Below are 13,073 nucleotides of genomic sequence, written 5' to 3' on the forward strand. Positions count from 1 at the left end.
ACTCCAGCCACATGAGGTCTGGCATTGTCCTACATTAGGAGGAACCCAGGGCCAACCGCACCAGCATATGGTCTCACAAGGGGTCTGAGGATGTCATCTCGGTACCTAATGGCAATCAGGCTACCTCTGGCAAGCACATGGAGGGCTGTACAGCCCTCCATAGAAATGCCACCCCACACCATTACTGACCCACTGCCAAACCGGTCATGCTGAAGGATGTTGCAGGCATATCGCTCTCCACGGCATCTCCAGACTCTGTCACGTTTGTCACATGTGCTGAGTGTGTACCTGCTTTCATCTGAGAAGACCACAGGGCGCCAATGGTGAATTTGCCAATCCTGGTGTTCTGTGGCAAATGCCAAGCATCCTGCATGGTGTTGGGCTGTGAGCACAACCCCATCTGTGGACGTTGGGCACTCAGACCATCCTCATGGAGTCGGTTTCTAACCGGCTCTGGCATTGCTCCTCCTGTTCCTCCTTGCACAAAGGCTGAGGTAGCAGTCCTACTGCTGGGTTGTTGTCCTCCTACAGCCCCCTCCACGTCTCCTGGTGTACTGGCCTGTCTCCTGGTAGCGCCTCCAGCCTCTGGACACTATGCTGACAGACACAGCAAACAGTCTTGCCACAGCTCGCATTGATGTGCCATCCTGGATGAGCTGCATTATCTGAGCCACTTGTGTGGGTTGTAGAGTCCGTCTCATGCTACAACGAGTGTGAAATCACAACCAACATTCAAAAGTGACCAAAATCAGCCAGAAAGCATTGGTACTGAGATGTGGTCTGTGTTCCCCACCTACAGAACCACTCCTTTATTGAGTGTGCCTTGATAATTGCCAATAATTTCCATCTGTTGTCTATTCCATTTGCACAACAGCATGCGAAATTGATTGTCAAACAGTGTTGCTTCCTAAGTGGATAGCTTGATTTCACAGAAGTTTGATTTACTTGGAGTTATATTCTGTTAAGTGTTCCCTTTATTTTTTTGAGCAGTGTATATATAGATAGCCACACACACACATCCATGTATATTACATAGTCTAGTTTATTATGTATATTGCTGTCCCTTATTACACAGTGCCCTCTCTTGTTATATACAACTCCATCCCTTACATATCGTATAATATAGAGCCCTGTCTTTATCACATACTGTCCTGTCTTGTTAGATACATAATGCAATGATGGCTGATGGAGCATGGGAAAGCTTCTTTTCTAATGGAGGAGCTGATGGACTGGTCGTCTCGTCACCAACTGCCCCATCAGCAGTCATTTTATATGTTATCAAGAGAGAGGGCTGTGTAATAAAAAAGGGTGCAGTGAATAACAAAAATAACAAGAATTCTCTATGTATAAGACAGTGTTGGACATAACAGCAGAAGAAGCTAATTAACCCCTTAGTGACAGCCATTTTGCTGCTTAATGACCAAGCCAATTTTTACGATTCTGACCACTGTCACTTTATGTGGTTATAACTCTGGAACACTTCAACGTATCCCACTGATTCTGAGGTTGTTTTTTCGTGACATTTTGTACTTCATGTTAGCGGTAAAATTTCTTTGATATGACTTGTGTTTAACGAGTGTACTCATTGCTCGGGTGATCTCCGAGTATTTGTTAGTGTTCGGAAATTAAGTTTTCATCGCCTCCGCTGAATGATTTACAGCTACTACCCAGCCTGAGTACATGTGAGGGTTGCCTGGTTGTTAGGGAATCCTCACATGTAATTAAGCTGTCTAGTAGCTGTAAATCATTCAGCTGCAGTGATGAAAACTTAATCTCCAAACACCAACAAATACTCGATGATCACCCGAGCGTGCTCGGGAAAACCCGAGCAATGAGTACATTCGCTCGTCACTAATTAAGATCCATATAATGTCATGTGAGTCTTAAATATTGATTTTTTTTATATATATTTGAATGGCTGTTTGACTCTTATATCAGTTCCTACAGCTTATTATCTTCTGTCTGTGGAATTCAAGGATGCAGGATTATTGAGCAATGGATGTTTGATAATATGTTGATTTACCATTATGTGGGACCCTGTGGCTTGTTGATTTGCAAAACAGAGGAGTAAAAACTATGCAAATTGTTTAAGCACTTAAACAATGCTAATTAATCTCATCACATCCTCCTCTTGACCTCTGGATGATGCATTGAAGGACATCAGTTGTGAACTATATAATGGGAATGCGCCTCTGTACCAAGAGATCCAAAGAACCAGAGACTCTTTACAAAACTACTCTACAAAACAGTTGCCAGAACATCACGGCTCCATCAAGAGGGACACAGATTTGACATTCTACAGGATGCCAGCTTAGGGCACCACAGCCCCGGCTGAAAAAAATACAGATTTGCTCCATTGACCATTGCTTAACCCATGGATACATTTGGGGAAGCCAGGATTTGGAACTACCGATTACCTGAGTCCCATGGACATATTCAGGGAAGCCAGGATTGGTACCCCCCAGTAACCTGGCTACATGGAGATGTTCTGAGAAGCCAGGTTGTGACTCACAGGTCACCTGGCCTTGTACCTCAATGGACTGTCAGCATTCTAAGGTTGTCGTTACCTCCTCTCTGTATGTGTCACAGGTGGGGGTAGTCGGCCCTGGAAGTCACAGTTGGTTTTAATCCCAGTGAGTCAGCGGAATGGTGAGACTCTAATTTCGCCCTATCTTGGGTATTTTGCTGGGACTGTGTGTTATTTGCCTGTTTTGTGGTTCAATAAAATATTGCCACACTGTTTTACCCTTGCCCTGTGGGGTCTGAGTAGTATTATGCCCACGGTAAAAGGAGAGCGGGCGTTCAGTGGGATGATCCCTGGTCTATGCGGTCACGAGCGCACCCGCTGACCCCCGTTTCTCCACACTTGTCATCTGGCCAGCTTCAGAACAGCACTAACAAGTTGTATAGCAAACAGCTAACAAGCACCCACATCTTGCCGTTGATGCCACAAAGGCAAAGCTGCCTCTGCAAGCAGCATGTGAGAGAACATACGGTAGTTTGGATCAGCTTCTCGACCCATCAGATTGTGCACCACCACCTGGCAAGCAGGAAGCCGGGAGGCCAAATAGCGGTTCGATTTCCCGTAGAAAGAAAATTAGAACAACCCATTAAGCTTACTTAGGCAAGAATTTGTACACGTAACAATACTTTTACATATCCCTATGAGAGAAGGTACAGTAATGATGAAGACAATTTAGCATTTCAAGAAATGAAGACAAAGTAAATTTTTATTTTTAAAGGAAAAGCACACATACACAGACAACAAATGTGGATACAGACATCTCTAATTTTGCAAATAATCAAATCCTAATTTACAAAAAGGTCATTTAAAATCAACCAGTTATAGCGATTCCAATACAATCCTAGGATAATGACACATCTAGTCCATCCCTGGCATCCAGATGAATAAATAAATACAAAATATATATTTTTCCTTTTTTTTTGTTTCACATGAAGTCGATATGAAATATTGCATACATACAAAACAATATACAGTACTTTTACAACTATCTCCGAAAAAGGACCAGCTATTTCGGTGTATGGAAAACAAAGAGACGAGACAAGATTGTATCATGAAACACTGAGCTTGTGTACCAGAAAATACCATGTTACTGATCCTTGTGCGCTGCGGGTTGTCTAGAAATTCCACTAGCAAAGCCTGTTTGGGCAACTGAATGTGTCCACGTCAACCTTTACTACATCTATTCTGGCGAGTGACTAGGGCAATTTCAAGTGGTTTTAAAACTAGGAAGCGTTATTACCTAATAGTGCAAAGCTAAAACAGAAAATGCCTTAGTCCATTAATTATGAGCAAAATAGTAACTGTACAAAATGCCAAAAGAACAGTATGATACTTCAGGTCTATGCTGAGTTATCAACTATATACTATGTAAAAGTTGACTATTGTGAAATTGTTAGGAATGCTGCAATGTTGTTGCCGGCTGAAATGTTAGTCATAGTCATTTATCTGATATCCCCCATGTACAGGCCCCTATACACAGAGTAGAGCTGACCCAGCCTATTTCTTCAGGACTGGCTGATGTGCATGAGGGCTTCCCAAACATATTGGGCCCAGTTCATTAAAGGGAATCTGTCACCAGGTTTTCGCTGCCTTATCTGAGAGTGGCACAATCTAGGAAAATACACCATGATCCCTACGAAGTACACTTAGCTTACTGGTCGCAGTAGTTGTGACACAATCAGTTTTCGATCAGAAAGCTAACCCGCACACATCGCAGCGTTTTGTGCACACTGTCTATTAAAAGTGAGCTGCTTATCAAAGGAGGGGGTGTGGTCGGACTAGGGCTCACATGACATGTAGTCCAGGCAGTGATAATTTCTTGATAAAAACTTCATTGTATGGAAACAACAGCAAACAAACTAATAAATGACACATCGCTGAAATATGTGTCTCAGCTCCAACCTCATGCTGTTCTCAGATATCATAGGAAAAAGCTGCTGTCAGATTCCCTTTAAGGCTAGAGTGTTTCTTGCCAGTCTTAATAAAGGCAGCGCTGGAGTCGGATGTGAGTAATTCTTTAGTAGATGTACACCTCTTAATTAAGCATATCTTACACTGCCGTGCTCCACTAGAAATGCTCCAGTTACTAGAGTACATTTCTAACGTAATTTTGATCGCTAAAGTGATGAAAATTTTGGTGAATTTGCCAAGCAGGCCGCACCCCGTCCCATCCAGCTCTGCCGACTTTGACTGACCGGGCTGAGACTGGCGTAAAAACGCCAAAATGTGCACATTTTTTCCACACAACTCAAACTTTATGACAGTTTGATGAAATGGGTCAGTTATGTCAAAAGAAATTAGGATTGAGCATGTTCAATTTCCATACCCAAACCTGTTGCTCTCAGCCTGGAGAAAAGCAGGTGCCAGAGATGTCTGACAGCGGATTACTCCCCTCTCCCCATACAAAATCAATGCTCATCATTTTATTAAGATTACACCTCAATGTAAAATGTTTAAAATATTTCCCCTAAGTAGTATCATGCCATCAAGCTGTCAATCACATACCTGAATCGTTATAGTTTTACTTTTGCACAGTGAGGTTAATGTAGTAATACTGTATGACTCAATTGTGCAAAAATGTCCTAATGCCATTGCAAGCAGTCAAGTAGAATGCATATTGCACTGTGAAGCCATACGGGAAAAACACCATAGCCTTATAATAGAATTAATATTTGGGCAAAACTATACTGGAGCTTATATGAGACAACTATAATTAGATCTAGTCAGAATCATCGGATTCCTTTTATCAGTACCTATAGAAAGGATTCTTCGTTAATTTCCATACACTCGCTCTATGCTATTTCACTTATGCATCTCTGATTCGTATTAGGGTTATTTCCTTTTAAAAACGACATCTCCAATGGCAAAATGTAAATGTTCAATTTAACAAGACGCTTCGGGTAGAAGACTTGAAGAAGTCCTGCTGTTGCCGCACGCTATAGAAATGAAGGATGAATGCCACCGGCAGTAAGTTATACCAGATGACAGTGCCCACCGGCTGTAAGTCATACCAGATGACAGTGCCCACCGGCTGTAAGTCATACCAGATGACAGTGCCCACCGGCAGTGAGTTATACCAGATGACAGTGCCCACCGGCAGTAAGTTATACCAGATGACAGTGCCCACCGGCTGTAAGTCATACCAGATGACAGTGCCCACCTGCAGTGAGTTATACCAGATGACAGTGCCCACCGGCAGTGAGTTATACCAGATGACAGTGAGTTATGCCAGATGACAGTGCCCACTGACAATGAGTTATGCCAGATGACAGTGAGTTATGCCAGATGACAGTGCCCAGCGGCAGGGAGTTATGCCAGATGACAGTGCCCAGCGGCAGGGAGTTATACCAGATGACAGTGAGTTATGCCAGATGACAGTGCCCAGTGACAATGAGTTATGCCAGATGACAGTGAGTTAAGCCAGATGACAGTGCCCACCGGCAGGGAGTTATACCAGATGACAGTGCCCACCGGAAGGGAGTTATGCCAGATGACAGTGCCCAGCGGCAGGGAGTTATGCCAGATGACAGTGCCCACCGGCAGTAAGTCATACCAGATGACAGTGCCCACCGGCAGTGAGTTATACCAGATGACAGTGAGTTATGCCAGATGACAGTGCCCACTGACAATGAGTTATGCCAGATGACAGTGAGTTATACCAGATGACAGTGCCCACCGGCAGTGAGTTATACCAGATGACAGTGCCCACCGGCAGTGAGAAATACAAGATGACAGTGCCCACCGGCAGTGAGAAACACAAGATGACAGTGCCCACAGGCAGTAAGTTATGCCTGATAACAGTGCCCATCGGCAGTAAGTTATACCACATGACAGTGCCCACCGGCAGTGAGTTATACCAGATGACAGTGCCACCGGCAGTAAGTTACATGAGATGACAGTGCCCACCTGCAGTAAGTTATACCAAATGACAATGTCCACCGGCAGTGAGTTATACCAGATGACAGTGCCCACCAGCAGCAAGCTATAACAGATGACAGTGCCCACCTGCAATGAGTTATACCAGATGGCAGTGCCCACCAGCAGTAAGTTATGCCAGATGACAGTGTCCACCTGCAGTGAGTTATACCAGATGACAGTGCCAACAGGCAGCGAGTTATACCAGATGACAGTGCCCTCCAGCAGCAAGCTATACCAAATGACAGTGCCACCGGCAGTAAGTTACACGAGATGACAGTGCCCACCTGCAGTAAGTTATTCCTGATGACAATGTCCATCGGCAGTGAGTTACACCAGATGACAGTGCCCACTTGTAACAACAGCACAAGAGGGGCGGCACAAAGGCAATATACTCAATGTAACAGTTTGGTCCTTCTCCGTGTATCCTATGTGAAAAACCCTGCATTCACTAGGCAGACATTACGGCTTGATGTAGAATATCCTTTTGGCAGACATTTGGTTAAAGTAGAGAATTCAGGTGTAACAATTACAATCTGGAGAATTCTGACAAATCTGTTTGATGCAAACAATCAATTTAAACCTGAATAACTCTATTTCCATATATATAAAAAATTGTGAATGCAGAATGGCGAGAACACAACTAGTGTATGTAGGAATCCCCCAAAGAAACAAATGTGCCAGCGACATGTTCTGCTCAATCCTAGCCCTGCACTGAACACACAGCAGACTGGCGTGGTGGATACGGGAAGCCTGTAGCCGCAGTTTTTTTTTTGTTTGTTTTTTACAATGCCCCGATACAATGTGTATAACACAAGCACATTCTGTGCAGGGTCAATGGGAGGAAAGGTTGTGCATTTCTGACATGTGCCAATGTCTGCAATCCTTCCCTGCCTGGAAATAATAACAGTGGTAAAACTTCATCCATTCAGCTTCATAATTTCATTTTTCTCTCCACTGGAAAAGGGACAACTTGGAAGATCTTTGCAGCCTCTGTGTTTGTGACAAGCTTGGTCCAATTAGGTTGGAAATGTCCTTTGTAGCCAACGAAAGCTAGCTTATCTGCAGACAACACAAGGATAGATAGAAATGTCATGGAAATTGTTGCAAAAAAAGTTTAACCACAGTAAAAAAAATGTATTTTTAAGATCAGAATGGCTCTATCCTCATGAGTAGAAGGTCACCTGTAATTTATCTCTTACAAGCCATTTGCGTATAGGTAAAATACTTGAAGTGTCATGGTGGATACACATCATATACTTATAGAAGCTCAATCAATCAGCATGATGGCATTTATTTTTTAATTCTTTTATTATTCACTTTGAAGAAATGTACATTTGATTAAATACTGGGGAAGGGCAATACATTCCCTCCGTAAGTCATCACAATCACTCTGGGTGGAAACAGGGGAAATAAAACAAGGAGAAGGGCATCCCCAGGGGGATTTATAATCCCAATGGGCCCTTACTATGTACTATGAGACATACAGTGGGGAAAATAAGTATTTCATACAAGCCGATTTTGCAAGTTATCCACCTACAAAGAATGGAGAGGTCTGTAATATCGTAGGTACACTTCAACAATTACAGAGGTCAGACATTACCTGTAGTTCTTGACCAAGTGTGCACACACTGCAGCAGGGATTTTGGCCCACTCCTCCATACAGATCATCTCCAGATCTTTCAGGTTTCAGGGCTGTTGCTGGGCAACATAAAGTTTCAGCTCCCTCCAAAGATTTTTCTATTGGATTCATGCTGGAAGATCCAGCCATGATCTATCTTCTGTGCTCTTACTGAGGGAAGGAGTTTGTTGGCCAAAATCTCGCGTTAAATGACCCCACCCAACCTCCCTTCAATACCATGCAGTCGCCTGTCCCGTTTGCAGAAAAGCACCCCGAAATTATGATGTTTCCATCACCACACTTCAAGGTTGGGACGGTGTTCTTGGGGTTGTAGTCATCCTGCTTCTTCCTCCAAACACGGTGAGTGGCGTTGATACACAAAAAAGTTCTATTTTGGTCTCATCTGACCACAAAACCTTCTCCCCTTCCTCTTGATCATCCAGTTGGTCATTGGTTGCGTGAGCAGGGGGACTTTGTGTGCCCTGCAGGATTTTAATCCATGACTGCGTAGTGTGTTACTAATGATAATATTTGAGACTGTGGTCCCAGCTTTCTTCAGGTCATTGACCAGGTCCTCCCATGTAGTTCTACACTGATTCCTGACCTTTCTCATAATCATCCTCACCCAATGATGTGAGATCTTACATGGAGCCCCAGACCAAGGAGAATTGACAGTTATCTTGTGTTTCTTCCCTTTTATAATAATTGTGTCAACAGTTGTTGCTTTCTCACCAAGCTGCTTGCCTATTGTCCTGTTGCCCATCGCAGCTTTGTGCAGATCTACAGTTTTGTCCCTGTGTCCTTAGACAGATCTTTGGTTTTGGCCATGGTGGAGATGTTGAGTGTGATTAATTAATAAAGTCTTTTATACAGGTAACGAGATCAAACAGGTGCAATTAATACAGCTAATGAGTGCAGAGTAGGAGGGCTTCTTAAAGAAAAACTAACATGTCTGTGAGAGCCAGAATTCTTGCTGGTTGGTAGATGATCAAATACTTATTTCATGCAATACAATGCAAACTAAGTATGTAAAAATCATACAATGTGTTTTTCTGGTATTTTTTGATTATGTCTCTCACAGTTGAAGTGTACCTACCATACAGGGAGCTGAAACTCAATGTTGCCTGAAAGATCTGGAGAAAATCAGCATGGGGGAGTGGGCCAAAATCCCTGTGTGCAAACTTAGTCAAGAACTACAGGAAACGTCTCACCTCTGTACTAGCAAAAACGTTTCTGTACCAAATATTAAGTTCTGTTTTTCTATTGTGTCAAATACTTATTTTATGCAATAAAATGTAAATTAATTATGTAAATTAATTAATTATGTAAAAATCATACAATATGATTTTCTGGATTTTTTTTAGATTCTGTCTCTCACAGTTTACATGTGTACATACGATAAAAATTACTGACCTCTCCATTCTTTGTAGGTGGGAAAACTTTCAATAGAAGGTGAGACCCCCCTTCCCCTTTTTGGGAACTCTCCATTCGGCTACCTGTCATTGCTTGTCTTTTCAATATCACAAGAGGTTCCAACTTCCTTTTTTGTTATATACTTGTACAGCTTTATTTTACTTATAAAATCTGTTGCTCAATCACTGGAAAATCTCCGTTTGAAATCATAGGCAAAAAATGCTCTTGGCATGTAAAAGCACTTCACAAGCCTCTGCCTCCATTACTCTATTCCCTCCCAGCCCCACCATTCTCTGTTTGACTGTCAGTTCACTTGAGAATACAGCAAGGGAGGCAGATGCATGGGAAATGCTTTGACACTTCTAGAGCACTGAAAAATAATTTACATATGAATTAAAACAGCGATTTTTTTCAGAAAGTAACAGATTGCATCAGTAAAGGTGTGGATGAAATAATCTTTCAGAGATCAACACAAGTATATAAACATATTTGGGCGTGGATCGTGCTGACAAATTCCCTTAAAAACGGATCTGTTACTTTGAAAATCCATGTCAGAATGACTGCAAAATCCTTTGTGAAAGTATGCATGGTTCGTCATCCCCATCCTTGTCTGCATGGCTCCTTATCCCCATCCTTGTCTGCATGGCTCCTTATTCACATCCTTGTCTGCATGGCTCCTTATTCCCATCTTTGTATGCATGGCTCCTTATTCCCATCCTTGTCTGCATGGCTCCTTATTCCCATCCTTGTCTGCATGGATCCTTATTCCCATCCTTGTCTGCATGGCTCCTTATTCCCATCCTTGTCTGCATGGCTCCTTATTCCCATCCTTGTCTGCATGGCTCCTTATTCCCATCTTTGTATGCATGGCTCCTCATCCCCATCCTTGTCTGCATGGCTCCTTATTCCCATCCTTGTCTGCATGGCTCCTTATTCCCATCCTTGTCTGCATGGCTCCTTATTCCCATCTTTGTATGCATGGCTCCTCATCCCCATCCTTGTCTGCATGGCTCCTTATTCCCATCCTTGTCTGCATGGCTCCTTATTCCCATCCTTGTCTGCATGGCTCCTTATTCCCATCCTTGTCTGCATGGCTCCTTATTCCCATCCTTGTCTGCATGGCTCCTTATGCCCATCCTTGTCTGCATGGCTCCTCATCCCCATCCTTGTCTGCAGGGCTCCTTATTCCCATCCTTGTCTGCATGGATCTTTATTCCCATCCTGATATGCATGGCTCCTTATTCCCATCCTTGTCTGCATGGATCTTTATTCCCATCCTTGTCTGCATGGCTCCTTATTCCCATCCTTGTATGCATGGCTCCTTATTCCCATCCTTGTCTGCATGGCTCCTTATCCCCATCCTTGTCTGCATGGCTCCTTATTCCCATCCTTGTCTGCAGGGCTCCTTATTCCTATCCTTGACTGCATGGATCTTTATTCCCATCCTTGTCTGCATGGATCTTTATTCCTATCCTTGTCTGCATGGATCTTTATTCCCATCCTTGTCTGCATGGCTCCTTATTCCCATCCTTGTCTGCAGGGCTCCTTATTCCTATCCTTGTCTGTATGGATCTTTATTCCCATACTTGTCTGCATGGATCTTTATTCCCATCCTTGTATGCATGGCTCCTTATTCCCATCCTCACGTGTCCCCATTCATTAAGGGAATGAATATTCACCTCTCTCCATGCCTATGGGAGTGCAGAGAGGTGAATATTCATTACATTAATGAGCAGGCACCCATTATAGCCCGGCAGCTCCTGGAAGCCGGCGACTGCTGCTGACATTGTGCCTTCTATAAGAGAAATGAATATTCACTACCAGTGCAGTGAATATTCATTTCTCTTTAGCAGTGGGCACAGGCTTTAGCCGCTTCCCCTCCCCCACCATCTTCTGGGACAATGACTCGTGTATAAGCCGAGGGGGCGTTTTCAGCACAAAAAAGTGCTGAAAAACTCGGCTTATACACAAGTACTGTATATACGGTAATAATGTATGTGTTTGTATTGTGAAATCTGGTAACAGATCCTCTTTAAGGTATTTATAAAACCTTAACTGTGCCTTACCTTTTAGTTTTAGATCTGCATCAGCTCCAAGTTTCCCCAGGATCTTGATCCATGGTCCTTTGTAGTAAAGTCGTCCCTTAGATACGATGACCACAATAGAGCTGTAACGCAAAATTCATTGTTAGCCAAGACCTTCCTAAACTGTGTGCAGGGGCATAACTATAGACATGCAGAGGTTGCAGATGCACTGGGCCTAGACTCTAAGGATGGGAAGTGTTGACTCTGTCACATAGGTGGATTAAAAACCTAGCCCCACCCTTAAAAACATGGGGGCTAGGTATCAGGTCTGGGGTAGTGCATTCAAGAGAACTAGCACAGCACGAGAGAAATCTTGGAGACGAAGGTGCGAGGTTAAAATTATAGAGAATGTCAGTATCAGAACGGAGGGAACGTGCCGGGCGATAGAGGAAGGAGATATAGGGCGGTACAGAACTGTGGAGAGCTTTGTGAGTGAGAGATTAATTTATATTGTATTCTGTAGCAAAGGGTAACCAGTGCAGTGACTGGCACAAGGTGGAAGCATTGGTGAAGCAGCTGAACAGAAATACAGAGATAGATAAATAGAGAGTTGCAGTAGTCCAAACGAGAATGACTAAGAGCGACAGTAAGAGTTTTAGCAGTTTCAAAGGTGAGAAAAGGTCAGATTCTGCAGATGTTTTTAAGATGTAGGTGACACGAGCGAGTGAGTGATCAAGTGATCGGACATATAAAACCCCAAGACAGTGGCGGTGCTGCTTTGGGGTTATGGTTACATCCTCCAAGGTAATTGGAGCATGGAGAAATGAGCATCATATCATGACATAACTGTTCAGAAGTCATGTTTTTTGACACTACTTGAGTCCTCATGTCCTGTCACATTTGTGGTGTGACATCACTATATGTATTATGTCGGTGGTGTGACATCACTTATGTCTGTGGTGTGACATCACTATATGTATTATGTCTGTGGTGTGACAATGCTATATGTATTATGTCTGTGGTGTGACATCACTATATGTATTATGTCTGTGGTGTGACATCACTATATTCATTATTTCTGTGGTGTGACATCACTATATGTATTATGTCTGGTGTGACATCACTATATGTATTATATCTGTGGTGTGACATCACTATATTCATTATTTCTGTGGTGTGACATCACTATATGTATTATGTCCGTGGTGTGACATTACTATATGTATTATTTATGTGGTGTGACATTACTATATGTATTGTGTCTGTGGTGTGACATCACTATATTAAGAATTTCTGTATTGTGACATCACTATATCTATTATGTCAGGTGTGTGAATTCACTATATGTATTATGTCTGTGGTGTGACATCACTATATGTATTATGTCTGTGGTGTGACATCACTATATTCATTATTTCTGTGGTGTGATATCACTATACGTATTATGTCTGTGGTGTGACATCACTATATGTATTATGTCTGTGGTGTGACATCACTATATGTATTATGTCAGGTGTGTGAATTCACTATATTCATTATTTCTGTGGTGTGATATCACTATATGTATTATGTCTGT

The 13,073-nt window shown here is 42.8% G+C and overlaps 1 protein-coding gene across 2 annotated transcripts in view; it reads right to left on the reverse strand.

The window, feature by feature from the left end:
• Positions 1–3,212: 3,212 nt before the first annotated feature.
• CEMIP (cell migration inducing hyaluronidase 1) overlaps positions 3,213–13,073 on the reverse strand; it is a 137,860-nt gene continuing 127,999 nt past the window's right edge. For both annotated transcript variants that reach the window (XM_069766198.1, XM_069766199.1), the window contains exons 28-29: positions 11,540–11,640; positions 3,213–7,501 (exon numbers count right to left, since the gene is read on the reverse strand). In XM_069766198.1, the coding sequence (XP_069622299.1) occupies positions 7,374–7,501; positions 11,540–11,640 (229 nt within the window). In that variant the 3' untranslated portion in view covers positions 3,213–7,373. The remainder of the gene's footprint in view (positions 7,502–11,539; positions 11,641–13,073) is intronic.

The sequence above is a fragment of the Ranitomeya imitator genome, chromosome 4 (genome assembly GCF_032444005.1).
Source record: "Ranitomeya imitator isolate aRanImi1 chromosome 4, aRanImi1.pri, whole genome shotgun sequence".
Classification (NCBI taxonomy): domain Eukaryota; kingdom Metazoa; phylum Chordata; class Amphibia; order Anura; family Dendrobatidae; genus Ranitomeya; species Ranitomeya imitator.